At 43.2% G+C, this 24,686-nt stretch overlaps 1 protein-coding gene across 11 annotated transcripts in view; it reads left to right on the top strand.

Moving 5' to 3' along the window:
- The window catches only part of Nedd4l (NEDD4 like E3 ubiquitin protein ligase), a 325,219-nt gene that overhangs the window by 179,932 nt on the left and 120,601 nt on the right, over nucleotides 1-24,686 (top strand). For 6 of the 11 annotated variants that reach the window (XM_087895985.1, XM_087895987.1, XM_087895991.1 and 3 more), the window contains 3 exons: nucleotides 5,098-5,179; nucleotides 7,788-7,826; nucleotides 10,164-10,217. In XM_087895985.1, the coding sequence (XP_087752111.1) occupies nucleotides 5,098-5,179; nucleotides 7,788-7,826; nucleotides 10,164-10,217 (175 nt within the window). Of the gene's footprint in view, nucleotides 1-5,097; nucleotides 5,180-6,567; nucleotides 6,591-7,787; nucleotides 7,827-10,163; nucleotides 10,218-13,721; nucleotides 14,835-24,686 lie in introns of those variants that run through there. The other 5 variants (XM_087895984.1, XM_087895983.1, XM_087895982.1 and 2 more) reach the window with 3 other exon arrangements.

Genomic DNA, 24,686 nt, shown 5'->3' with positions numbered 1-24,686 from the left:
CTGAGCCGAACCATATGTGCAACTGTAATTGGCATTTTCATGACATTTTTTGCACTTGTAAAAGTGATACTTGTTCACAACAGGAAATTTGGGGAAACAGCAAACAACAAAAACAGCCATAAGGAAAGAAAGAAATATAAATCACATGCCTAGTATCTAAAATGAATGATTCTTGACATTTTTGTTAGTTTTTTTCAATTACTTATATATTTTATAAATTTAAGGCACATTTTTAGATCATGCTTAATCCTTAATGTTATATATCATATTTTCTTTTATTTGAAAATATGATTTTAATTGCTTATAATACTCTGGTTCCCTGATTATAGCATAACTTATTTAATTGTTTCCCTAATTGGGTAGAGTGGGCTTCTAATATTTTCTTATTCTATGTGAAGCTTTAATGAGCATGTGGGGCATATATCTGCTGATATCTCAGTGCCCTTGGGGTCAGTTACCAGGGGTAAATAGGAATCAAAGGGCATCAGCTCTACAAATGCTCTTGCTACTCCTGCCATGCTCTACTCCAGGGAACTTGCAATAACTTGTCCTTCTGGTGGCAGAGCATTAAAATGTTTCCATCTAACAATGTGTTAACTTTCTTCAGGCTTACATAATCTGTCATAAAAGCTTGAGTCAGTGTTGGTGCGTGCATTTGTATGTTTTATTTATTGTCACACTTTCTAGGTATTTTCCCTTACTCTGAAGTGTTTTTATAAGTGTGATTTCCTTATTGAGGTTCTAAATAAGTGTGTAACACTGACGGTAGACGTGGGAAAGAACAAGAAAGGGGCTTTTCAGTGACGCCATCTGGGTCGGGTAAGTCATAGTGAGCCAGGCAGTCAAAATAAACATGGCGTGCCATGTGCTGTAGTCATTAGGCCTCTGTGCTGTGTTGGTAGGGAACAAAGTCATACCTTTCCTACAAGTGTCCACTACAGCATCCAGAACCTTCCTTTCCCAAAGAGGAATGATAACTTCCTTCAAAGTATGGACCATTTTCAGGTTTCTGATGTTCAGCCTCGACAGGAGAGACCTCTTCATAGCTAGCAGACAGGACAGTAACTTGGAAACCTGTCTTCCACTCTGGATGTAATTTGCCTTGAATATGTGGCCCATTAAAGTCAGCCCCTGCCTGCCCTGCCCACTGGAAAATATGTGGTTCTCAGTAAGGATTATTTATTCTAATAAAAATGAGTAAATAACAGGTAGGAAAGAATGTGGCTCGCCGTGAGTGGAGCTGGTCAGGTACTATCCCACCAGTGACGTGCCATGACTCAAGGTCCTTGTCCAGAGTGTACGGGAAGATTGAGCAACTGTGTAACCCAGACAGGCCAATGTCCAACTCTCCGTGAACAGGATCTTTGCCTCTGATGATGGGGGTATGAGGGGTGGAAAATGAGACCCCAAGAAAGATTCGCATCTCTTAATTATTTAAATCCAGTTGAGGTCTGTACAGATCCAGAGGCCCTCTCCTCAACGCCATCAACAACACATAGGCTCAAGAGCTGGTCTCTCTTAGTGTAGAGGCCCAGAATTCCCAGTGCTCAGCTCCATGTTGAGCTTGGGGAAGATGGCTGTTGAAAAGCCCCTCTCTAGGAAGTTTGAAAAAATCAGAATGGACTGCGAGCAAGGTCTCTGATATGCCTTCTCATGAGTGAACAGGGATACTTTCCAGTGACATCTGGTGCTTCCTGGTGGCTCTGCTCTCTGTTTCAGCATTCCTGTCAGCTCATCATTGATTTTCCGTAGCCCCTTGTGTGACTCACGTCTGTAAAGTGATTTTTACCTTCTGATTTTTGCCTTCTTTTGTACACAAATGATATCCAAGCAGGTGGAGCAGGGACAGGGCCTACTGTGTCTGGGGCTTATCTCCTCACGTGGCATGGAATATGCACATAGTAAATAGGAGGTGGCTTGAATTCTAGCCCCAGTTCGTTGGCTCCTTAAATGGGGCTAAGAGGAGGGAGGCTATAGTTTGCTTTTCGCCAATAAAATAGAAAGCTTCTCCTGGGGAAGGAATGTTTAACTAGCTCAGCCCACGGTTTCAAAGATGTGCAGACTCCTTTTCCAGGGGTCTACAATTTGTGGCTTGAGCTTCTTACAGATTTCTATTGATGCTAGCCCTGAGCTGTACTTAGACACCAGAGTGGTAACTAGGAACCGGGACTGGGTTGATTTGAATACGATGGCGACTGTGAGCATCTTACCCAGGTGCCTGTGGGTATGAATAACAAGGAAGCGTGGAATACCTATCAAGCTGCGGTTGGCACACCCAGTGCAAACTATGTGGCAAATCAGCATCAACCCGGTCAACAATCAGCACATGTGGGAACTAGAAAGAAGCATCCAGAAAACCCCAGATCTCTCCTAAGAGAGCAACGTCAGGGGCATATGTACTGTTGGGCACTGTGCTGACTAGTAGTGATGTCCAGCCTTTTTGCTCTGTGAGTTAGGAATCGCCACCCTACCTCATTTATGAGTAGCCCGACGTTGAGTGTGGTTAAGCCCCAGCAGAATGGGAAGGGCTGCACCAGAGTCGTCTAGACAAGTTGCTGTTTTCCCCAGCCTTGGACTTGTACCACACTGACCTTTAGCCTGCTCCAGCCCCTTGGCCTTTGGCTCCCTTAAGGCTGAATTGTGCACCCGGAAGTTCCTTGATCAATATTTCATAGGGTCTGTCGTACCTCAAGCACTTCAGTCAGTGCATGCACAGGCATACCTTCCTCACTGCAGCTGGAAGACACTGTCCCAAGATCAGAGACCCCACCCACCAACCCAAACTGTCTGTGCCACTTAGTCAGGGAATATAACCCCAGGTGAATAAATCACCAGGGGAAGAACAGATGTTCTATTAAGGTGAGGCTTAGCTGCGTACTCATTGTAGTTAGTTACATAGTAGCCAGCTGTAATGGCAGAGGGAGGTAAAATCTAAAAACACTGCAGAGTTTATGGTATTCTGTGGAGTATGTGGGGTTACCTGTCAGAATTTAAACTCCCTCATCCGCTACACCAGAAACCTGTTCTCAAGACTGGGTTCAGGCATCAAGAGCTTTCAAAGCAGTAGACTGGGGGCTAGACAGGAAAGGAAATAAAGTCTACGACTGGAAAATGCTCTTTTCAGATACCACTTACAACACTGGTTTTCAAGTGTGGTTCCTGCACCAGGTAACTCTGCAGCTGGGAATTTTCTAGAAATGTAACTTGTGGGGTCTCTTCCTCAGGTTATCTGAGTTTGGCTTTGACCACAGGGCCCAGCAATCCCTCTCAAGAGAGTCTGATAGGCTAAGACTAAGGAGCAATGCTGACCAAAAAGGCAAATTTGACCCACGCTGCAGATCAGAGACCTCCAAGGGAAGGTGATCTTGGGGCCTTGTGCAGGGGGTGGGTGCTGGCTCTTGGTGGCTGTCTTTCTGAAGCTGTGTCCTGGTAAGAAGTGGATTTATCTAATTAAATGTTCCTTCTTCAAGGCAAGCTTTCTGTTTATGAACAAAGGTAATGCTGACAAATATCTTTTTCTGTATACTAATATTTTACGGACCTTTGGTTTTGTGTGTGTTGGGAGTGGAAGGTGTATGTGTGAGTGGATGTGCGGGTTTGTGGATACAATTACCCCCTTCAGGTAATAGGTGTATAGGGACCGGAGGACCACGTTGTCTTCCTCAGTTGCTTCTTACTTTTTTATTATTAGTATTATGGTATAACACTATTAGTGATAATAATAATACATATTATTATTAGGAGGATGAGGATGATAATTTGATTATGCTGGCTGGCCAGTGAGCTGAGAAAGGCCTATCTCTGCACCCAGATGTGCCACCACACTCAGCTTTTACTGGGTGCTGAGGATCTGAACTCAGGTCCTTGTGCTTGCACGGCAAGCGCTTCACCCACTGGAACATCTCCCAGCCCGTGTTTTGTGGACTGTCTTTTGACTCTAACCTTCCTGCTAGCCTTTTATGAAGGGTTCGTGACATACACTTGTTATTGAAGATACCATATAGGAATTAATGTACTCTCAGCATCTTGAAGTATATTCAGTAGTCTTTGGGAATACGTTGGAAGTTGTAAAACAAGGTTTAATTGTTGGGATAGCCACTTAAGGCTAACTCTTTCTGCTGTGTGTGTCTGTCTGTCTGTCTGTGTGTGTGTGTGTGTGTGTGTGTGTGTGTGTGTTCTGTGTTATGTGGAGCGATTCGTGTGGAGATAAAAAAGATAACCTTGTACAGTCATCACTCTCCTTCCGCTTTTATGTGGGTACCAGGGATTGAACTTGGGTCCTTAGACTTACAAGGCTTTACCAGCTGAGCCATCTGACTGTCCCCACCCCAATTTTTCAAGAATGAAAACCTGGCTAATTTTGGTTAGAAACACTAGAGAATCTGAGTAGGTTGGCACTCTTAGTAGGTGGTCTACATTAGGTACCCTTTCCAATACTTCTCTTGCTGGAGGATGCAGCTTCTCAAGGTTAAGACTGTAATATGTGCAAGGACTTGTAGTCAAAAGCGGAAAATTTAATTTAGATTGTTTTCCAGTATCTGTCTTTGGATAACCATTGAATTTCCTAGGCTCCAATGTTTAGTTCTGAAGTGTTGGTTTATTTTATCTGTCATGGTTTGGGTGAATAATCATAGTTTTATCTCCACTAGAAGAAAAGTAATTTACCCACATGACAGAAATGAGAATATGAATGAGTTGTAAACTTATGTTTTCTTGATACATTTTTATTTGTGGGAGCAAATAAACTAATAATCTTTCTAATAATAATAATAATAATGCATTAATCCTAATAATTACTCCAAAAATCTGTCAAAAGTCTGAAAGTGATGACACCTTTAATTATTTTGAGTTGATTATTGGAAAGATCATCTTTAAAGTTAGAACACTGGCATTTTTGTGTTTTTGTGTTATTTAATTTGGACTGTTTGGCAGGAACATTTATCAAAATATACTGCTTCGTGTATGGACTTAAATATTAGCTGGGGCATTACCTGGTGTTTACATTTACATTTTCATTCCGTTTTGCTGCTTTTGTTCGCTTGTTTGTTTTTAATGAAAAAAGTATAGCACCATTAAACCTGAGCTATTTCCTTGCAGTGACCCATATGTGAAGCTGTCATTGTATGTAGCGGATGAGAATAGAGAACTTGCTTTGGTTCAAACAAAGACAATTAAAAAGGTATGTTGGCCAACTTTTATGAAATTTATATAAGTTGTAATTTAACCCAATTACATTTTATATTTTGGCTCTGTAGAAATTTATGTTTTAAAAATAAGATAGCAATATTTTTATTTTAAGTGACTCTAGTATTACATCTAAAAATCACCCATGGTCCAAAACTTTTCCATGTTTTACATGAGTTATCTCTATAAAGTTTTTTTTTTCCCTTACAACACATTTAACCAAACAAATTATTCTGGTCAACTTGATATTTTTCGTAAATTTTATTTTAATGAAATGAATGGTGGACTTGGCAGGCAAAAGAGGAATGGTTTGGTTTGTGAAATAACCGGTACTTGAGGAAGCAGAATGCTCGCTCATTCACGTGAAAATACACAGGATGTGTTAATAGTAAAGTTATACCTGTGTGTGTGTGTCTTTTCCTGTTGTGTGTGTGTTGTGCATATTCGTGTGGAGAGAGAAATTAACATGTCTGTGCGGAGGCCAGAGGCAAAAATCAAGTGTCTTACTTAATCATTTATCCCCTGTGTTTTGAGGCAGGGTCTGTCACTAAACCGGAATTCTCTGGCTTGAGTAGAGAAGCAGGCCAGCCAATCCCAGGATCCCCTACCTGCTACCTCTGCCTCACTGGGTGCTGCCAGGACAAGGTGCTGTGAACTGCTCCGCCCACTGCTTACATGGGTGCTGGGACTCCCACTCAGCCATGCATTTCACAGCGAGCATCTTACTGACTGAGATCTCTGCCTAATAATAATAATAATAAAACGTCTAAATTCACTCACCTCTATGCTTTTGTTTATATATAAAAATATAGGGATACTTCATCTGTATATCATGGGTGAGGATGGGAATGGGGCTTTGTTAAAGTTTCATGTTTTCTACCAAGAATACTGTATTTGTGTTTTAGAGTTGTTTGTAAGTTATTATTATCCTCCCCTACACACACACACACACACACACGCATACACACACACATTGTTTCTATGAAATGTTTTCTGATGCCATGATCGTTTTAAAAAGATTGTATCTTTCCTGCTGCTATGGAGACACCAGATCTATGGCACAATCAGGTCATTTTATGTAGGAAACAGTGTCCTTCACCTGGCATTGAAAACCAGCAGTGAAACCTGTTTGCAAACAAGCCAGTGTAGAGATTAGTGGGAGGCCGCCTCTGAGGAGGGAGGCCATTGTTCCCAGTGTTAGGCGCTGGCACTTGTTCTGTTCCCACTGAAGCTGGGGTACCTAGTCAGAACTGCAGTCAGGGGGCCTGGTCCCCTGCTGGGCTAGAGCCAAGGACCCATGCCAGTGAATACGGCATTACAATGTCTTTCATTTGGAGTGGCAGCCCTGCTTCTCCGTCTCTTCGCCAGCTGGAGGGAGTGTCTCCATTCTCGCGGCCCGGCTCCTGGTTAGTATTGCTGTGTTGTGCTGTGTGGTACTAGACGGTGCTGTGCTTGTGGGAGAGCTCACGCCTCCTCTACCGGTGTCCCTGCTCCTTTTGCTTGGTGGTTTCCTTTTGTCCCTGGCCTGCCTTGCAACACCTTCTGTCTCGTTCCATGTAGCTGCCTTCCAGTTCGGAAGGGGAGCATTCGCCACCCCCCAATTCCCTCTCAGTTCTATTCATACCCCAAAGTGCGGTCATTTAGGGTGGGGTTCTCTAGAGTTGGGGGTGGGGAAAGTGCATTTTTTTTTTGTTGTTATTTTTTAATCACTGTCAGTTGATCATTGTCACAGTGCTGTTTGGCATGTGTGGTTTAGTAAGCTGGGTTTTTCTCTTTCCCCTGTTAAAAGGTAAATATGTTGGCAAACTAACTTTTCATTTTCAGAATCTTATAGGTCGTTTTTACAGGTTGTGTTTCTGACTTTTATGCCTGTACAAGTGTGTGTGTGTGGTTTGTTGTATTGTGATGTGTGTTGGTTGTGTGTGATGTGTGTATGTGTTCCTTCATAGAAAGTGTGCTTCATGTTAAATTAGAAAATTGTTTAGTTCAAGCTCAACACCAGAATTTGGTTGCTGTGTTCTTGCAGGATGCGTGTTTAAGGTGAATGATATGTTAATGAAGGGGATCAAAGGATATCTTTTAAATGATTACTTTAGGAAAAAGAAAAAATACAATTTTCTTAATTGTGTGTGTGTGTTAAAATCTCAATATTGTTCTCTGTGAAAATAATCGTCACATATTGACGATGATGTCAGTAATGAGAACTTTCAGCCTTTCCTCTGTGAACACACACTTGTAGCAGGTAGAGGGGAATCAACAAAGTGTACGTCCTTCTTGACGGAGTAAATCCTTTTTAATGTCATTCTCTAAAGGAGGTTTTTGTTTTTCGTGGCTCTTTGTCGGTAAGTCCCAGCATTTTTCCTTCGGGTGAGCTTGTGCAATTTATGGTTTCATAGTCATGAATCAGGACTTTCATAAATATAGTCTCTCCCCATCCATTTTGGCTTTATAGAATAGTCTCAAATAATTGACTAAATGTTGCTTTTATTGCCATTTTGAAAGTCGTTTTTATGAGGAAATTGTTTGCGCAAATGCGAAGAGCTTGTGTTGTATTAGTAACAGCCCCAGCACAGCTGAAGATAACAGAATTCTCTCTCTTCCAGACGCTGAACCCGAAGTGGAACGAAGAGTTTTATTTTAGAGTAAGTTTTTCTTTCATTTTGTAGTAATACTATTCATACCTAGATTGGTATATCAAAATAGACTCATGGAAAGAAAACTAGATAGCATTTTAAGTAAGAAATTTCTCTTAAGACAGGAAATGTTTGGGTTAGGTCGACTCAGGATATGTCCCAAATTTTGAAAATCTGTGAAGGTTTCATTTGTAGAGGAGAGATAGAAAAGGTTGTCAAGATATCATGTTACTTTTTTAAGATCAAACTTTTCTTTAAATATAATATTTAAATATAAAAATAAGACTTTGAGATCCGGTTAATTCCAGTTCTTCTGGGCTTGTTTGTTTTGCAACCTTTAAAAAATAAAATTTGGAGGAAAAGAAAGGCCAAAAGACGGCGCAATTTAAAACAGTAGCTGAAAGATTTCTCTGATACGGAGTATGAACTGCATCCAGAGTAGAGAGATAATTAAAAGGAAGCATCACAAATCACCAGTGATGAGGACGGGGGTAGTTCCGTGGGAGAGTACTTCCCTAGCGTTCTGGAGACCCTGGGTTTGATCTCCAGCACTGCCTCCCCACAAAAGACAGAAAATTACCAGTTATGTTCAGGATAGAAGGGAACGATTTCTAATTCAGAGATCTCATGTGTACAATTACTTTCAATACCACCGAATAGAAGAACATTTCCTCAGCCCCCGGCACCCCTTGCTTAGAACAGCTGGATACGGAAGAGGATTCTGTGAATTGATGGAGACCAGTGCTTGCTGGTGTTGGCTAGCAAATATTTGGAGGCATCAAGCCCTTCAGCCATTTAATTGGAAGAGAAGAAGGAGTTTCCCTTTAAAAGTGAACATTTGAGCTGTCTGTATACCTGGGATGCTAAGACTCACCTCCAAACTGCTCCAGCTTAGGCCTTCTAGTGCCTGCATGCTAAGAGCCAGGCACACAGCCCTGGCTTCTGTCAGCTGCGCTAGGCTTTTTTGTGCAGCAAACTTGGATGACTTTCCCTGCGTCTGTTTTCTGTTATGTTCAGAGCTGAAATGTGGCTCTGAGGTTTTAACACTTGGTAGATCCCATGTTCAGCCTCTACCAGATACAGTTTAGATAAGTTGGGGAAGGGCTGAAAAGCTGTTGGTGGCTGAGAAGTGTTACTAGGTCTTTATTGGTGTTCAGATACAGAAAGCACTTGCTTGTGAAGCTAAATCATTTGCACCCCATCCATTTGAACCACACTGTATGAATTTTATTGTATATAAGATTTTGTCAATAAGTCTTACCTATAGGCGTATTTGTTTCTCTTTCTCTTTTTTTAAAAGATCTTTGCTTTATTCCCTGCACAGTTTCTTAACAAAAGCTTATTACATGCCCATTTCTACTATAGACTATTGATGCATTTCTGATAGGTGTGCAGCCTTTGGCAGAGTTGATGAACAGACAGCCATCCATCTGCTTGTTCTGTTGCAAAGCTGTCTGCAGACACGGGGCCAGGAGCTCAAGTTGAGCACATGAGCTCTCTGTGCTACAAACAAATATAATTTCATCCCATGTTCCATGGGGAGCCCAAGCCTAGCATTAGACCCAACTTACATGCCTGCTGTTGCCACTCACTTTGAAAACTTGAGGACACCAAACATTCACAATCTCCTGGAGAAGTCCATTTTTTCCATGTAGGCTTTTCTTCCCTGATCGATAGGCGAGCGTGTCAGTAGCAATACCTGATACCGCGTCCGGCAGGATTGGTAAGGTAGTCAGTGGCACCTGAGTCCACATGATGAAACACAGGTTATTTGGGTGAGTTGAGGTAAAGAGAAAGAAACAAACAAACACTGACAACTCTCAGGGCTGTGACTTTGCCCTAACCCAGGGCAAGTCCTGATTGCTCAATAGACTGGCTTATGTGCTCCTGGGTAAATTGCTTCACCACCCACTTGGACTCAGTGATTTCTGTGTGAAAATGAAATGATAGTTACACACTGTTGGGTTGTTGGGAGAATAAAACGAGACCATAAAGTGTTAGTAGTTAAGGAAATAATAGTTGGAGGTGGGGCACAATGGCATATCACTGTTTGCGTGTTCATCATTACCATCATTAGGCCAATGAGCATAAGACCTTGATCTGCAGATATGAGGGTAGCTTTGTAGAAGAGATTGGAGCTCCTTTAAGACTGTTAAGAAACAACAATATACTACATTTTCTGGTATGCCTAGATACTTGGGGTAGAATAATAGCAGATAAACAGGTCAGTCGTTATTATACAGTAGAGTCCAGGGTGCTAGAGATCATTCTTGGTTCTTCCTGTCTCTTTGGTCAAATTTAAAATGATACCTGTTGATATTTAAATATAGTTTCTGTCCCTTTTAGGTAAATCCATCTAATCACAGGCTCCTGTTTGAAGTATTTGATGAGAACAGATTGGTAAGTCCTTGGTTTTGAGTTTTGCTTTCTTTTCTTAAAAACTGATTTTTTCGAGTGGCATCTTTGAGATCTTCCAGGTCATTCATAGCGGTGCACTTGCACCCAAAGAAGACCATTTTTGTTTCACTGTTCAAGCTCTCAGTACTGGCAAATATTTGTGTGTTGCTAGGACAGAAATTTTATTTGAGTATGTGTGTATTTCTTATAGTTAATATTGATAAAAGTCGCCTATGATAACTCATCCCAAACGCCTCATTATGCTTTGTGTAGGGAACTCAGGTGCAAAGGTCCATCTGTGAGGATGCCATCAATCCTGTAACCAAGGCTCGTGGCCATTTAACAATGTTCCTCAGGCTTAGAATACCACAGTGTGTTCCCAGACAACTCTATGGTGGTTGTCTCTGGGGAGACAAAAGTCTAATTCGCAGTGTATCGTTAAAGCAAGTCTTCTTTGCTGTTGAAGTCAAACAGTGATACCTTCTCAAAAGAAAACCTTAGAAAGTCATTTCAAAGGCCGAGCATAAGGGCTGGAGGTGTGGCCCCGTCACTGATTCCTTGCCTGGCATGTGTGAGGCTCCATTCCCCATTCAGTAAAAATAAGAAACCCGTACATGAAATAAAACCCACCGGAAGCAAAATAAAGAATCCCAAAGACATGCTCGCTGATAACTGATACAGCAAAAATTTTATATATAAATCTATAATATATGTAATTGACATAGAATATAAAGCACATGTGTGATGACCAGAGGACAGCTTTGTAGAGTTGGTTCTCTCCTTCCACTTTTCTGTGCGTTCCAGGGACACAGGTGACTGTATGACCAGGGCCTCTATCGACCTAGACATTATGCTAGCCTAGCGTTCTCCTAAGTAACTAGAATGTTTACATCAAATTCCCATGAGCCTCATGTCCCAGTTTTGAAAAATGAACATGATCAAGTTATGTGTAAGTCTTGAAAGCACCCTGAGAAGTGGGAATAAAATTCAGGGCGCTTGATTGATTATACTCCTGTTTACTGCCCTGCCTAAAAGGAATGTGTGTTCATGACCTCATCTTTCTACAGAATTCAATTGAGACTCCACACATTGTAGACTAGCATGAGGTTGACAGAAAGTACCGTCAAGAGGATTCTTGAGACAAAGTTCTGCGCTCCGCTGTTGTTAATGATGAAGCTCTGCTTCAGAGTCTGAATGTGATTAAATGCTGGCCAGGGGGCACACAGGGTCCAGCACCTGGGCATCTCAATGTCAACTTATGCTGGGGAATAGCCAGAACCTCTACCCTTAATAAAGAATTTGTGGGCAGATAAAATCTGACGTGCTTGACTTTAGTCTTCCAACTGGAAAGCTAACAGATTGTACCTCCTAGCCCAGCATCTTTCCAGTTATAAATATGGATCATGGTGGCTTTGTTGAAATGGAATGTGGCTTGTGAGAGTGATCACTAGGGGCACTGAGTATCTCTTGTGTGAATTGCTCAGTGTAGTTCCTGCCTCTCATACTCTCATCTAGCAGCAGCTAGTAGCTGAACTGGTGACATTCATTGAAATAACGCAAGCAGTAAGTCTCTGCAGGGACAGGGCCTCCACAGAACGATACGTACCTCTGATTTGAGGAGGAAATTCGTTTTAAAAATGAAACAATGGTCAGACTTGCCTCTTCCTGCTCTCCTACTAAAAGAGATGTCTTATTTAGAAAGTCTTGTATTCCCCATTGTATGCTCTAAAATAATGCTTGCAGTTGAGTGACCTTGCCGTGGGTAAGAAAGGTATTTCCAAACCAAAAAGAGGCTCTGGTACAGAGCACTTTAAAAGCTGTGAGCGGCCCTGTGTGATATGCTCTACTTTGTCTTACCCCAAGCTGTCTGCCATGCAGCTACCATGCATAGATTGCCCATGGTGCTGGTGGTGGCCTTTTCCCTTTGTTGACTGCTAATCCAGCCAACACAATACGTGACTGGAGTCTATTTGGAAGTTCTGGCATCGAGCAGACTAGAGTCTAGGTCTCACAGACCTTATTTTTGCCATTCAGAACTCTGTGCTTTTAGGAAACAAGTCCGTGTGTGTAAGCACGGGGTTAATCCACCACACCCTCTGCTCCAGAGCAGTTAACAAAGACATGCTTTGTCGATTTTAAAATAAGTTTTTCTCACTCTTCCCCTCCTGGTTTTTTTTTTTTTTTAAGTCCCACCTAAATAAATCTCTTTGTTAAGGAACTGGTGTTTCTGGATCATAGGAAAGAGTATATTTAAAATGCAGAGAGTATTTCCAGGTTCATTATGGATCTCCACTGACAATTTTTTGGACATTCACTTTCAGTTCTTAGCTATTTTTTTTTTCCTGGCTCCTTGCAGACGGCAAGATTTTTAGGTCTATGACCCAACTTGTGGTAATCCTGATGTGTTCTCCCGGGAAAATAGCTCCAGGCCTTTCTTCTGTATGATTTTTAAGTTAAATTACTATGAAACCCACATACACTGCTCTTCAATTTTCTGTGTGTGTGTGTGTGTGTGTGTGTGTGTGTGAGAGAGAGAGAGAGAGAGAGAGAGAGAGAGAGAGTTATGAGGGAGATTTGTTTTCTCCAGCTGGGTTTCTTTTCTCTGTTAACTGCTGTTTCAGGTGATCATATTATATGTGGCATCCCCCCCCCCCTTTAAATGCAGAATGTTTATAGTAAGTAGTAAGAGCTGGACCAGGCTTACAGCTGGCAGTGCCGTGTTGTGCCCCCTGTGCCTTCCCTTGGCTATTTTGTTACTTGTAGATCATGGTCTAATTATTTCCCATTAAAGGGACACTAATTCCGTAGGGTGTGTAATCGTATTTATAGTACATTTTATTACTTTGCATTCCCTCATGGCAGTGTAGTGATATCATAACAGAAACATAACATTTGATGCTTGGGAAGGTTCACCCCGCAGCCAAGCTCTGTTTTACTTGTTCTCTGGTGTGGTGGGGAGGTGGAGGACATACCTCCGAGTGCCTGTGCTTCATGCAGCCTCCCAGGCGTCAGCAGGAGAGAGACCTAGTGCTTGTGGTAGTTGGGAAAGCATTGCCCCGTGAGTGATGGGTCAGATTTACAGCGGCATAGCTGTGCGTGTGTTTGCTGCCTCAGTCAGCTGCCCCAGCTCCCTGCTGGGCCGCCCCTTTCTGACAGAACAGCAGCAGCTGGGAAGGTGCTGTTTCAGGCTCTTGCTGTTGGGGGGGTGGGGGGGACCGCAAGAGAGGGGAAACTTCACTAAGTCCAGAAGCTGGCATTGGAGGGGGAGCAGGCGGTCATGTGTCTCTGGCCATCCTACCCTCTGTCACAGAGTAGATGAGAGCTTTTTGCTCTTATCCAATCATGCCTGGAATGCTGCATGCCACTTGGGCTATTTCTGCTATCTGTCGCTCTTGGTGCCGCAGTGCTAACAGTTTGGCAGATGGGACACTTTTTCTTGGAGTTGGTGTCTTTGGGTTTTGACTTCTGGCATTGCTGGGCGTGTTGTCGCTCGCTCTCTCCCTCCTGGCCCCCCTGGTCACCATGGCCCATCGGCTTCGGTTTCATTTTGGCTCTGGACGCAGCAATACGGCCCCCGAGTCTGAGATTCTAGACCAGGAGAGAGAAGAGGACTTTTTCATGGCATTCCACACGCTGCCACGGAGAAGCAGCCCGCACCCCTTCACCCAGAACACAGGGGAGGACGGTGGCCTGCAGGAGGGCGTGGGTGCTCTCAAGCGCAGCTCATCCATGTTCATACCGCAGCTCCTGACCGGGGTGGACACCAGGCCCACTCGGAGCTCCTCAGTGCAGATCTCGCTGCAGCGCAAGGCCGCAGACGGTGCCACAGACAGCTGCGGGCCACCCGAGGGCCCTGACGACAGGCCCCCGAGTGCCCAGGCTGACCTCGGAGACCAGGCCGCGGCCACAAGGGTCTCAGCTCAGATTAGCTCATCCGAGCCCTCTCCAGTGGACACTCCTGGAAGCTCCCCTCCAAGGGCAGCCTGGGATCCGGGGACGCTAATCAACGGCACTTGTGATCACCGTGGTCAGTGTCCCCGCTTGCCTGAGGATACGGAGGAGGCCACCCCAGGCCTGCGCATCCAGCACAGAGCCTCCAGTGCCGATGTGCGCCAGGTGCGGCTGCTGCCCTTCGGCCCGGATGGCCAAGCAGAACCCAGACGCTGGTCCCTCCAGCATGTTCCAGATGCTTCTGGGAGCTCCGGAAAGCGCTGCTTTGTCTTTCAGCTGCAACAGCCCCATCAAGGAGCTCTGGGGCTGGGCGGTGACTTCAACTTTGGCTTCACTGGCACTAAGGGGGACAGGTTGGTAAGGTATCCGCGCATTCGGCTGGAGAGGAGCACCTCATACCCCACCCAACCCCGAGCAGGCCGGGTGAGCCCCACAGAAGACCGAGGGACTCCAGAAGCATCTCCTCGGGCCAGTAGGATGGTCCCGGAGATCCGCAGGACAAATTCAGAGAGATCCCCTCAGAGTCCCGGATGCATGTTCAAGATCAGACAGGATCAAAATGCAGGGCAGCAGCATTTCCGAATTCTTGTGACTCGGGGACCAGAAGAAACTCCCCAGAACCAAGAGGAGACTCCCAAGAGTCCTGGACACCCTGAAGCTGGTGCTCCGGTAAGTCACAGGTACACGTGTTAGAGTGGCTCAGAAGGGACCGGGCCAACACAGAAAGCTTGCTTATTTTGCAGCCTGATTCTCTGATGAGGGAATATCCTTCCTGTTGGAGTCAGTGGATCCCAGTATTTTGGTAGCAGTCCCTGAAGCTCGTAGCCCTCCAGAAAATACCTTTTCTGTATGTCTTTGATGTAAGACGCTCCATCTGTTTTGGGATCCTAAGCTTAATACACACCCTTTTTAGTTTAGTTTAGTTTAGTTTAGAATGGAAGAATTTTAAAAATATATTTCTTAAAGTTAGTCTGCTATACAGCAAGTCAGTGTCTAAATGTGCTGATGTTGGCAGTGATTCGAAACCTTGTTTGCAAATACAGCCCCTGACACCTCTCAGATAAAGCCAAAAGGCTGCTGGGGAGAGAGGCATTTGAGCCTCTTAACCAAGTACGTACTTGATTCTTCCTAATATTATCATTAGTCCTCATTGTAAAATTGATTGTTTTGGTTTTCGTGCCAGTAGGTTATTCTAATTTGGGGACAGAAGAAGATGTGCTTTGTGGGCAGATCGGCAGTAGACAAAGTTAGAGAAAGCTGTGGTGGGCCCTTGGTTCACAGCCGCGTCACTTAGCACAGCCCACTTGAGTGTCTAAGCCAGGGATGCTGATAGGGGATAGTGCCCTGTCTTCAGCTGCGGAAACAGACTCCTTAGAGCAGATTCTGGCTTCGCCGCATGTGCGTGCTTGCTCACTGCCTTTCGGTGAAATGGAGTACAGAAAGGCAGCTGCTGACCGCCCAGCCCGTGATGGCGCTGCAGCTTGTGAAACTGTAACCAGTCAGGTTTGCTTGTGGTAGCCGTCACTCATTGAGTGTTTTTCTCAAGGAACAACCTCCTTCATGTGGTTGATAGGTTTGGGATATGATCAGGAGATGCCTGTGGGCCTTTTTGTTTGGGTTTCAATGTGTCTCGTCTTTTTAGAGTACGTAGCTGAGTTGGTATCCTAGAGTACTGTGGGTCTTTATTGACCTGTGTTTGGAAGTGTTTCTGGTGATTCAAGTATCATGCCTCTATCATTGATTCCTCTCATCCTTGTAAAGGAATAAACAGATGTGAAAGGCTTCTTTACATCCGTTAAGGCTTGTACCTCTTCTTGGTCTGAACCAATACAGTTTTCCTCTACTGTGGTTAGTGAGTTCTGACAATGTAGTTTGCTGAGCCTACCCCAAGGAGTGAAATAGTTTCAAGTGGCTTTCCTCAGGCTGAGATGGCCACTGAAAACTGCAGTCCTGATGCTCAGTGTTGAGGATGGATTCAGTTACATAACCAAACTCTCAGTCTAGGATTTCTAATGGGATTTTAAAAGTAATCATAATATATCCTAAAATTCTGACGATTTTAAGAAGGGCTCTTCTAACTTACAAGAGCTATGGAGAGCAGTGATTCTCAACTGCGACCCTTTAATACAGTTCCTCATGTGGTGACCCCAGCCATAAGGTTATTTTCATTACTGCTTCATAACTGTAATTTTGCTACTCTTATGAATTTTTATGTAAATGCCTGACATATAGGAGAGTCTTAGGCGAACCCTGTGAAAGGGTCATTCAACTCCCAGAGGGGTTGTGACCCACAGGTTGAGAACTGATGATGTTGAGGAAACCCATTGTGGAACAAAGAGCTTGCCTTGGAGACAAAGTGCTACCCAGAGAATAGTTTTTCATAAGCATGTACTTTGGATATGTCAATAATTAGCACATGCTTGGCAAGCCGGAACTTTTCTTTTAAGCAAAAGCCTTTCCTTAAAAGCAAGCAAGCAGACCTGATGATGGGACAGAGTGATCTGCCCATTCACCGGTTTTGTAAGTGTATCATAGGGACCATGGGTGTTAGGCTTGGCCAGCAGCTCTGCCCATTCACCGGTTTTGTATGTGTATCGTAGGGACCATGGGTGTTAGGCTTGGCCAGAAGCTGCCTGAACCTTATTTACATTGAAGGGAAACATCCCCTTGGACACATCTACAGTCTGGCTGACATTAGCCTCTGTCAGTGTTTCAGATACCGGCTGCTTTAGTCTAAGGACATTTCATCATTCGTTTAAATGAAAAATTAAGTACAGTTGATAACCCAGTCTGGGTGTGAGTGATGTAGAGAATCTTTTGATTTGGAATTCCTTTTCCACAGTGTGGCTCAGCATGTCTTTGAATGTGCCTCCCAAACATTCTGGTGTGACCAAATCTAAAAATGTTTACTAGTTAGATCCTTAGAGAAAACTACGGGGAATTCTGTGAGACTAGACTGGCCCAAGGCGGCCACCATTCTACAAAGCACATCTGTCATTAGAGGCATCGGCTGTAGTAAGGTAAAAACCGCCAGGGTCTTAGAACTTATCCTCTCTGCCTGAGGCATTCGTCGAAGTCTCTTAATGAATTGGTTACTGTTTTAGTCATAAACCACTTGACTGTGTTTGAGTTATCCTGAGAAGGTTAGACTGTCTTCCACAAACACCCTTTATGCACAGAACTGCCGAGTTCTTCATTTTCCAGCCCCGAGGAGCCAGCTTTCTGGTCCATTGATATTATTAAGTATTCAAGGTCTTTCATGTATATAACATCACCCTACTTACGTAAAAGGACTGGGACTTTCTTAATTTCTTGCTGGCGCAGGGGTTCATAAGTAAACAGAGGGAGGAAGACCCAGGAGCAAAAGCAGGAGTTCTTACACCTGCCCCCACACAGCAGCAGAATAGAGAGGCTCACCTTCCAACTCAGGTGCCCTGCACTTCCCCAGGTTTTCCAAGAGCACTGTGGCCTTTTGTGACTACAGCTGAACTTCACTGGATGACAAAGGAATATGCAAAAATACTTTTATGTGGAGAAAATCTCAGTTTGAGTGTCTCCCAGAGAAAAGGCTTTTACAAAAAAAAAAAAAGTTAATATTAGGTTTTTTTTTAACTATAAGAAACATTCAATCAAAATTTACCCATAAGTTTATTTGGAAAAAAAAAACATTGTAATGAATAAAGGGGATAGTTGTATTCCAAAATTGACTTTTGTTTTCTTTTAAACAGATTTTGTAGCTCAACTATTTTCAGCAATATCTTAAAAAAAACGTATAGGCAGCACATGGGGCTGACACTGGCTGTTGTCACCCAAGACAGCTGGTCCTTGGAGTGACCGCTCATGTTTTACCACTTCACAGTTGAAGAGTCTTATTCTTATTTTGCTCAGAAAGTATGATATGGGGCATAGTCGTCTTACTGGGCTGTGTCAAATGGCCTGTGGGGCACTGTTAATCCTCTGTTTTAGATAAAGGCATGGCAGCATATTGTATAGTGATTTATGTGTATATGATGAGAGTACACACGTGCACACACACACACAGTACATACTAAGCCTTAAGGCAGTTTTAATGTTCCTTGTGATACAACATTCTTGCTGAAAAGTTGGGTGTGTACCATGGAGCATTACACACTGTCCTCCTGGAGGTAGGAGGCAGCTAGGGCCCTGGGCAGGCACTTGGCTGGCTCTGGAGCCAGGGACATCATCAGTTAATACGTCCAGTGCCTCCCAAGCTCCCGCAAAGTGTCATTCTTGTTGCTAGTTAAGAGTAAGTAAGGCTATTTCAGCACAGGAGCTGGACACAGGACCCAAGTGGTACCTGTGAGCATTCTGTCCTGATAAACAGGACAGGTGTGCGGATGGCGTGGGAGGACATGTGGACCTCAGTGTCTCACCTAATTCTTTCCTGCTGTCATCAAGACTTTCCTAACCACTTGAACCCCGAGTTAAGTAAAGGGCCTTTGATTTTATTTAATGTTTTTTTTTTTTAATCTTGCAAACATTTTGGCTGTGTGTTTACTTCAGATAAGCCTTGAGGGGGAGTTTCCAGGTCTCTAAAGCCAATCTCTAATCTCATGGCACAAACTAATACATTTACCTATGTCTTCATAGGGATTCATAAGGCCAAAAGATAGTCATTCCTTGAGAATGATCTTAAAGTATTATATCCCTTGCCTGGTCCTGTTTGGTTGGGTATTTTTTTGTGGTCAACACTAATCCGAATGGTCCTCCTACATGTGCACATTGAAGCCACCAGCTAGATTCTTTCAATGAAAATAATCCATATTATTGCTGGAAGCGCTTACCTAAAGATTTCTAACCACATATTTTTATTTAAACTTCTAGTTGTGCAACTTGGGACAGTGCCGATAGTAAGGGAAGGTGAAACTCATAAACGATGCTTAAATTGTTGGTTGAGTACACAGCGACAGGAACTGAATTTCTTCAGTAAACGCCAGGAGACTGGCAGTCCCAAGCTGGAACTGGCCAGTGGTCGTTCAGACATTTATTAGCCTGTTCCAATCTTCATTATGTGAGTTACAATTCAGACAAGAGGTATGGAAGTGTCCAACCTGCCTGGAAGAGAGCCATAGGCAAGAAGCCACCCGTCATGCCTGCCCCTCTCAGGGCATAAAAGGATGGAGCACCGAAGGAGAAATGGCGAGAGTGAGATCGCTGAAGGGTTTTCCAGATGCTCCTTTCTCGGGTCCGTTGTGTAATTATGCATGATGTTGTCCTGGCGTTTTCTTCCTAATTCACTTGATGGCTTCACTTGGACCTTCTTGAGCCAGCTGAGCTACAGAGGGGATATGCTTAAGTGAGACAGGTGGCCCCGTCTGAGTGGGCCTGAGAGTAAGTCCCTGTGTCCTGGCCAGTTTGAAGCTGTGTCCTGGATCCAAGTGTCTCTTAGCAGCACCACGTTTGAACAGGAAGTTAATTGGGGGGGGGGGATAGAGGGTGGAGTAGATTGAATTTCAAAAGGCCTGCTTCTTAGATGGGGATCATTCTAGAACTGTAGCCTGTTCTGAGACTTAGGGGTCAGATGCCCCTAGTCTTAGCTACGGGAAGCCAGAGAGATCAAGGTATAAGTAAGGTGAAAGGAGCCCCGATTTATTGATTTGGTGATTGTTGTTCAGGTTTGAAGCAGAGATACTGGAAATGTACTAGGGAAAGAGTGTAGCATGGTGGAAGCTCTGGACTCCTCAGCAAAATTGGGTGGGAGGGTAGGGCTAGAGGAGGAACGACGACTTTGTAAAGGAAGAACTTTGTATTGGTTTCCTAAGCACAACTGTCATGCATCTTTCAAAACTGTTCAGTGTTTAAGTATTAGTAAAGAGGATGAATTCTATCGTGTAGCAAGAGAAATAAACGTTTCTCCAGGCAATTCCACATTTCAGAAATCCTAGTTTGCCCTTTTTTTTTTATTTTTTAATTTTTATAGGTGACCAGGAGTTCCAAGGCTCTCGCTTGTTTATAGCTTGGAATCATTTTGTGTAAACCAGAAGCTCTCCTTTTCTAAGGGCTCTGTGTACTGGGGCCACTTAAGTATAGAGGTGCTTGATTCACCCTGGTCCTGAGAGGAGGATAGTGTTTTGTTTTGTTTTTTTATTCTAGAGATGTGGGAAATGAAGTCCTTTAAAATATATCCAATGACCCTTGCATGGTGCATTTGCCCATGCTTCATGATCTCATCTCTTGAGTTCTTCTCCATGTTCCTTTAGAATGCAGGGATATATACATCTATATCTATATCTATATCTATATATATCACTTAGAGAGGAAGAAAAGTGACTTTGGGTCAAATTTTTATAATTGAGTTGAGTACATATTTTAGATATATAAAAATATTGGAATATGCATATTAAAATTCTAACCTCCTCCCTACCCCAGCCAACCCTCAAAAGTCTAGAACTTTTTCAAATTCTGATTTCAGGCCAGATGTTAAATCACAGAACCAAGATACCTCTTAACTTCCTTAAAGAAGTAATCCCAGTGAGTAGTAGGCTATCATCACCAGCTCTGGGCTTCTTATATTTATTATTTTATTTATCATTTCTTTTCTTTATTAACTAAAATGGATTCACAACGACATAAAGCCTTGTCCATCATGGTTTTATACTCAGTTAAAGAGGCATTAGATTGCATACAATCTCAACCATTTTAATTTAGTGTGAACATTTCAGATGATTTAGCCCCATATTGATAAAATCATATCACTTAACAATTGGAGAATTTGAGGTTGGAAGTAATACACCACAACTGGCTTTTGAGTGGTTTTTAAAAATTTAGTTTTTTAAATTCTAAGGTTAAGGTTCTGTGGCTCGAAATGTTAGCATTAATTGAAATGAAGTTATAATCTAAGCAGAGGCCTTGATGAAGACATGCTTGCTTTCTCTTTGTTTTGAGGAGACGGGGTTGAACTTGGTGTGACATGGATGCCAAGAAGGCCACTGATGCTGGACCACACCCTCACCTCCTCTTATCCTCCACTTTCTAAGGCTTACTTTTGCTTCACATAAAGGGGGAGAAGGTTCTGAGAGTATTGCACTAGTAGCAGTCATGTCTAGGACCCTTTGAAAATGAAAACTCTTTAATAAATCTTCTTCCATGTATTTATCACATTGAATTTTGGAAATTTTCATTTCTGCTTTCACATATGTGGAATAAGTCAGTTGGTAGTTTGTCTGGTTTTGGTTGGTTAGTTTTTGTTGTGGTGGTTTTTTTGTTTGTTTGTTTGGGCTTTTTTTTGTCTTTTTTTATTTTAAAATCCTGATCACAAGAATGTCTTCCTGAAATTAAAGTACTTTGGTATTTTAATTCTTATTAAATAACAGTTCCCTTTATACATATTGCCATTAAACTTGGGGCTTTTTAAAAAGCTTTTTATATTTTAAAGCCAAGTCCCCACCCCCCAAATCCCTATTACAATCAGATGAAGACCTGTTACCCCAAGGTAGCCAATTATGAAAATGCAATTGAGACATTTCCCTAAGAGTTTTGAGACTTTATTGTCTGGGAAGGCCACAGGAATGCAGTTAACTGCATCTTGGCAGAAATAGTTTTAAAAGAGATAGAAGTTAAATAGCTATTTTAAACTTCATAGCTGGAGTTCAGGGGGCACAGGGCCATCTTGATCCCTGATGAATGGTTCATTTTCCTATAAAAGCAGGAATTGTTCATGAATGGAAGAGATGCTCAGGTGACATGGGGTGGCCCTTGCCCATAATAGCCGGATACACTCAGAGAACTTTTCTGATGCAACACAGGGACACTGAGAAAATGAGATGCCACATTGGCCCTGTAGGTACTGACCCAGGGACTATGATGTCACTGAGGTTTCTGCCTCTCCCAGGAGGAGGTGTGACTGATGGACTTGTGCTGTATAACAATTTACTCTTGAAATTAAAACATTCCATCCTGCAGGAAAGCTCCTTAAACAGGAAGGCAAACAATTCAAATAGCCTCAGGAAGTCCCTGAAACTGATCAGATTCACTAGGCCCTTACCTTCCAGAGTAAGTAATAATGACTGCTGAGACTCACTCTCAGACAAGCAAAGCTACAAGGAAGACTCAGACCAAACCATCTGCCTGGAAGAGGTTTAGACTAAGCAAGTCAATTCAAAAAGACCACTTGAACTGCCTGCAGGCTGTGCAGTATGCTCCAGGTTCCCAGCTTTAATGAGCTGTCACCTGTGTTGGGGTGGGCTTTGCTGTCTGAGTGTTTTCTGCTCCTGTAGGTAATCAACTGATTCACCAAGTTAAACTTTGATAGTATCTGTACTTTGGTCTGGCATGGGTTCCCTATCAATAGTGAGCAGATGTGTAGGGTCTTCCCAGAAAGTTTTGTCACACAGCAACAAAGCAGCTTATAAAAAGGTACATTCAAAGGGGTCAGTATTTCATCATGGGGGTGAAAGTACATAGGTGCTTAATCTAGAAAATACCAGAGTCTGGGGTGAGTGAAGGTAAGGGTTGAAACCTTTTTTGGTAAAGTACTAACTATGAAATTTTGAAAGAAGAATGTATTTTATATACATGTACATATATATATATATATATATATATATATATATATATATTAAGTCAATGGTTTTTTAAGTCAATGGTAGAAAATCCATAGTCGCAGTTTTCTCACTTGCCACTTGCCATTGAGGACTGAAGGGTTAGCCTACCAGGAGGAGTCCAGGCAATGCACTTCTACACGTGGTGTCTGTGTCCTGGTGATGAAGCAGAAAAATCCCGGATGGCTCTAAGTGTTGGTCTCTAGTTCAGTGCCTTTGTTTTGTTGGAGTATTTTAGATGCCATGGGAGAAAGAATTGGTTATGTTGTTCTGACTCGTGTAGTCATAATATTTATTCAAACCTTTTCTAAAACCTCTTTTTCTGACCAATGAGACTGTCTTCTTGAACAAACAGGTAGGACTCTTCAGAAGGATCCTCCAAAGACCAATAAGAAAGCTAAGTGAGGGAGGGGTACAGAGAAAAATGTATAGCTCAATGAAATAAAAAAAAAACTTTAAAAAATAAAAAGAAAGTTAAGTGAACTCAGAAACTCTTCTTCCAAGCTAGGTACCATCCCAAATTCTGGGACCACAGCTGGGAGCAGAACCAACCAAACCTTTGCCAGCAGGGGCAAAGATGAGCATAGGAGAAGATAATGACAGTCACAAAAGGGGAACCAGGGCAGGGACCACATGAGGCAGCCAAGGAAAGCCACTTTGTGTGATGCAGAGCACATCAAGTCAATAGCTGGGAGGAGATGTTTTAGATGGACAAGTGCGTGCAAAGGGCTTCAATGCCAAGTACAGTTCAGGAATACAGGAATGGCAAGGAGGTGCACGTGGAGGGGCACGAGGGGAGATTCTGGTGTCATTCCTGTTGCTGTGATAAAAATCCTCTGACAGAAAGTAACTTAGGGGAGGAAGGTTTCATTTGGCCCACAATTCAAGTTGACAGTTCATCTCTGCAGGGAAGTCATAGAAGCAGAAACTCAAGACAAGAGCAGAGAGAAATGAATGCATGCATGCTTAGCACTCAGTTCAGACAATCCAGGACCCAGACAGAGGACTTTGTCTTCTCTTATCACTCAAGACAAAACTACATAGATGTGCACATGGGCCAACTTCATCTAGACAGCTCCTCATTGAGTTTCTTACCAAGTCTAGATTGTGTCATTAACAATTAAAGGTAAACTTCATAGATGGTGTATAGAGCCCACCATGAAGTAGCATCATTATGGCGTGCACAGATAATGGAGCATATGGATATGAAAGGCCATAGAAGGACTCTAGTGGGGCAGAGATGGACCATAGTGGCCACTACATTAAGGGTGTTCAAGGCAATAGAACCTGAGAGCCATGGGGGGAGGCTGTTGTAAGCTCACGTCCCCTTCAAGGATGGAAGGGACTGTTCCCTGAGTTACATTGCTATCTCCAACTCTTCTCCTATCCCCAGTTATTCTCTCGAGTACCAGGGATGATCATCAGTTCTCTGAGGAGGTCATCTCACCTCAGCATTTAGCCTGCCATTTTCATTTTGCAGTGCCTGGAAAATGGGGAGCTTGTATGCTCCTCCAGGGAGTGTTATTTCAAGATGTTTTCGGCTGCCTGTGTCATGCCAGGATGTGGGTGGATGTATTTTTGCAGCTTTGCACCAGAGAGTCAGCTTCTGATTTGCAGACTGCTGCTTTTATTATGGGGCATATTGTCCATTGATGAATAATGCGTGGGCTACAAAGTCGATCTATAGCTTTTAAAATAGCTCATTTATCCTGCTAGCTTCACCCCCAGGGTGAGGCAGGCCCTTCAGAAGCGTTTTCTGGGAGCAGGGTTTAGAATGTTTCCTTCGGGTTCTGGGTCATCAGTTCATTTTCTGCTTGTCACATATTTTCTTGGTCCACTGAGGATCTGAGGGTGGGCACCCAGACGGTCTGGATCCACTGGGGAAGACATAAGCGAGGGGGACGTTGGAGTGACTGCTGAGGAAGTAGATGCTCCTTTGAGCTACTGAAATATTCCTCAG

The sequence above is a fragment of the Myodes glareolus genome, chromosome 13 (assembly GCF_982192425.1).
Source record: "Myodes glareolus chromosome 13, mMyoGla1.1, whole genome shotgun sequence".
Classification (NCBI taxonomy): domain Eukaryota; kingdom Metazoa; phylum Chordata; class Mammalia; order Rodentia; family Cricetidae; genus Myodes; species Myodes glareolus.
Note: the sequence above shows the minus strand (reverse complement) of the source record. Positions and strands in the feature narration are given on the sequence as shown.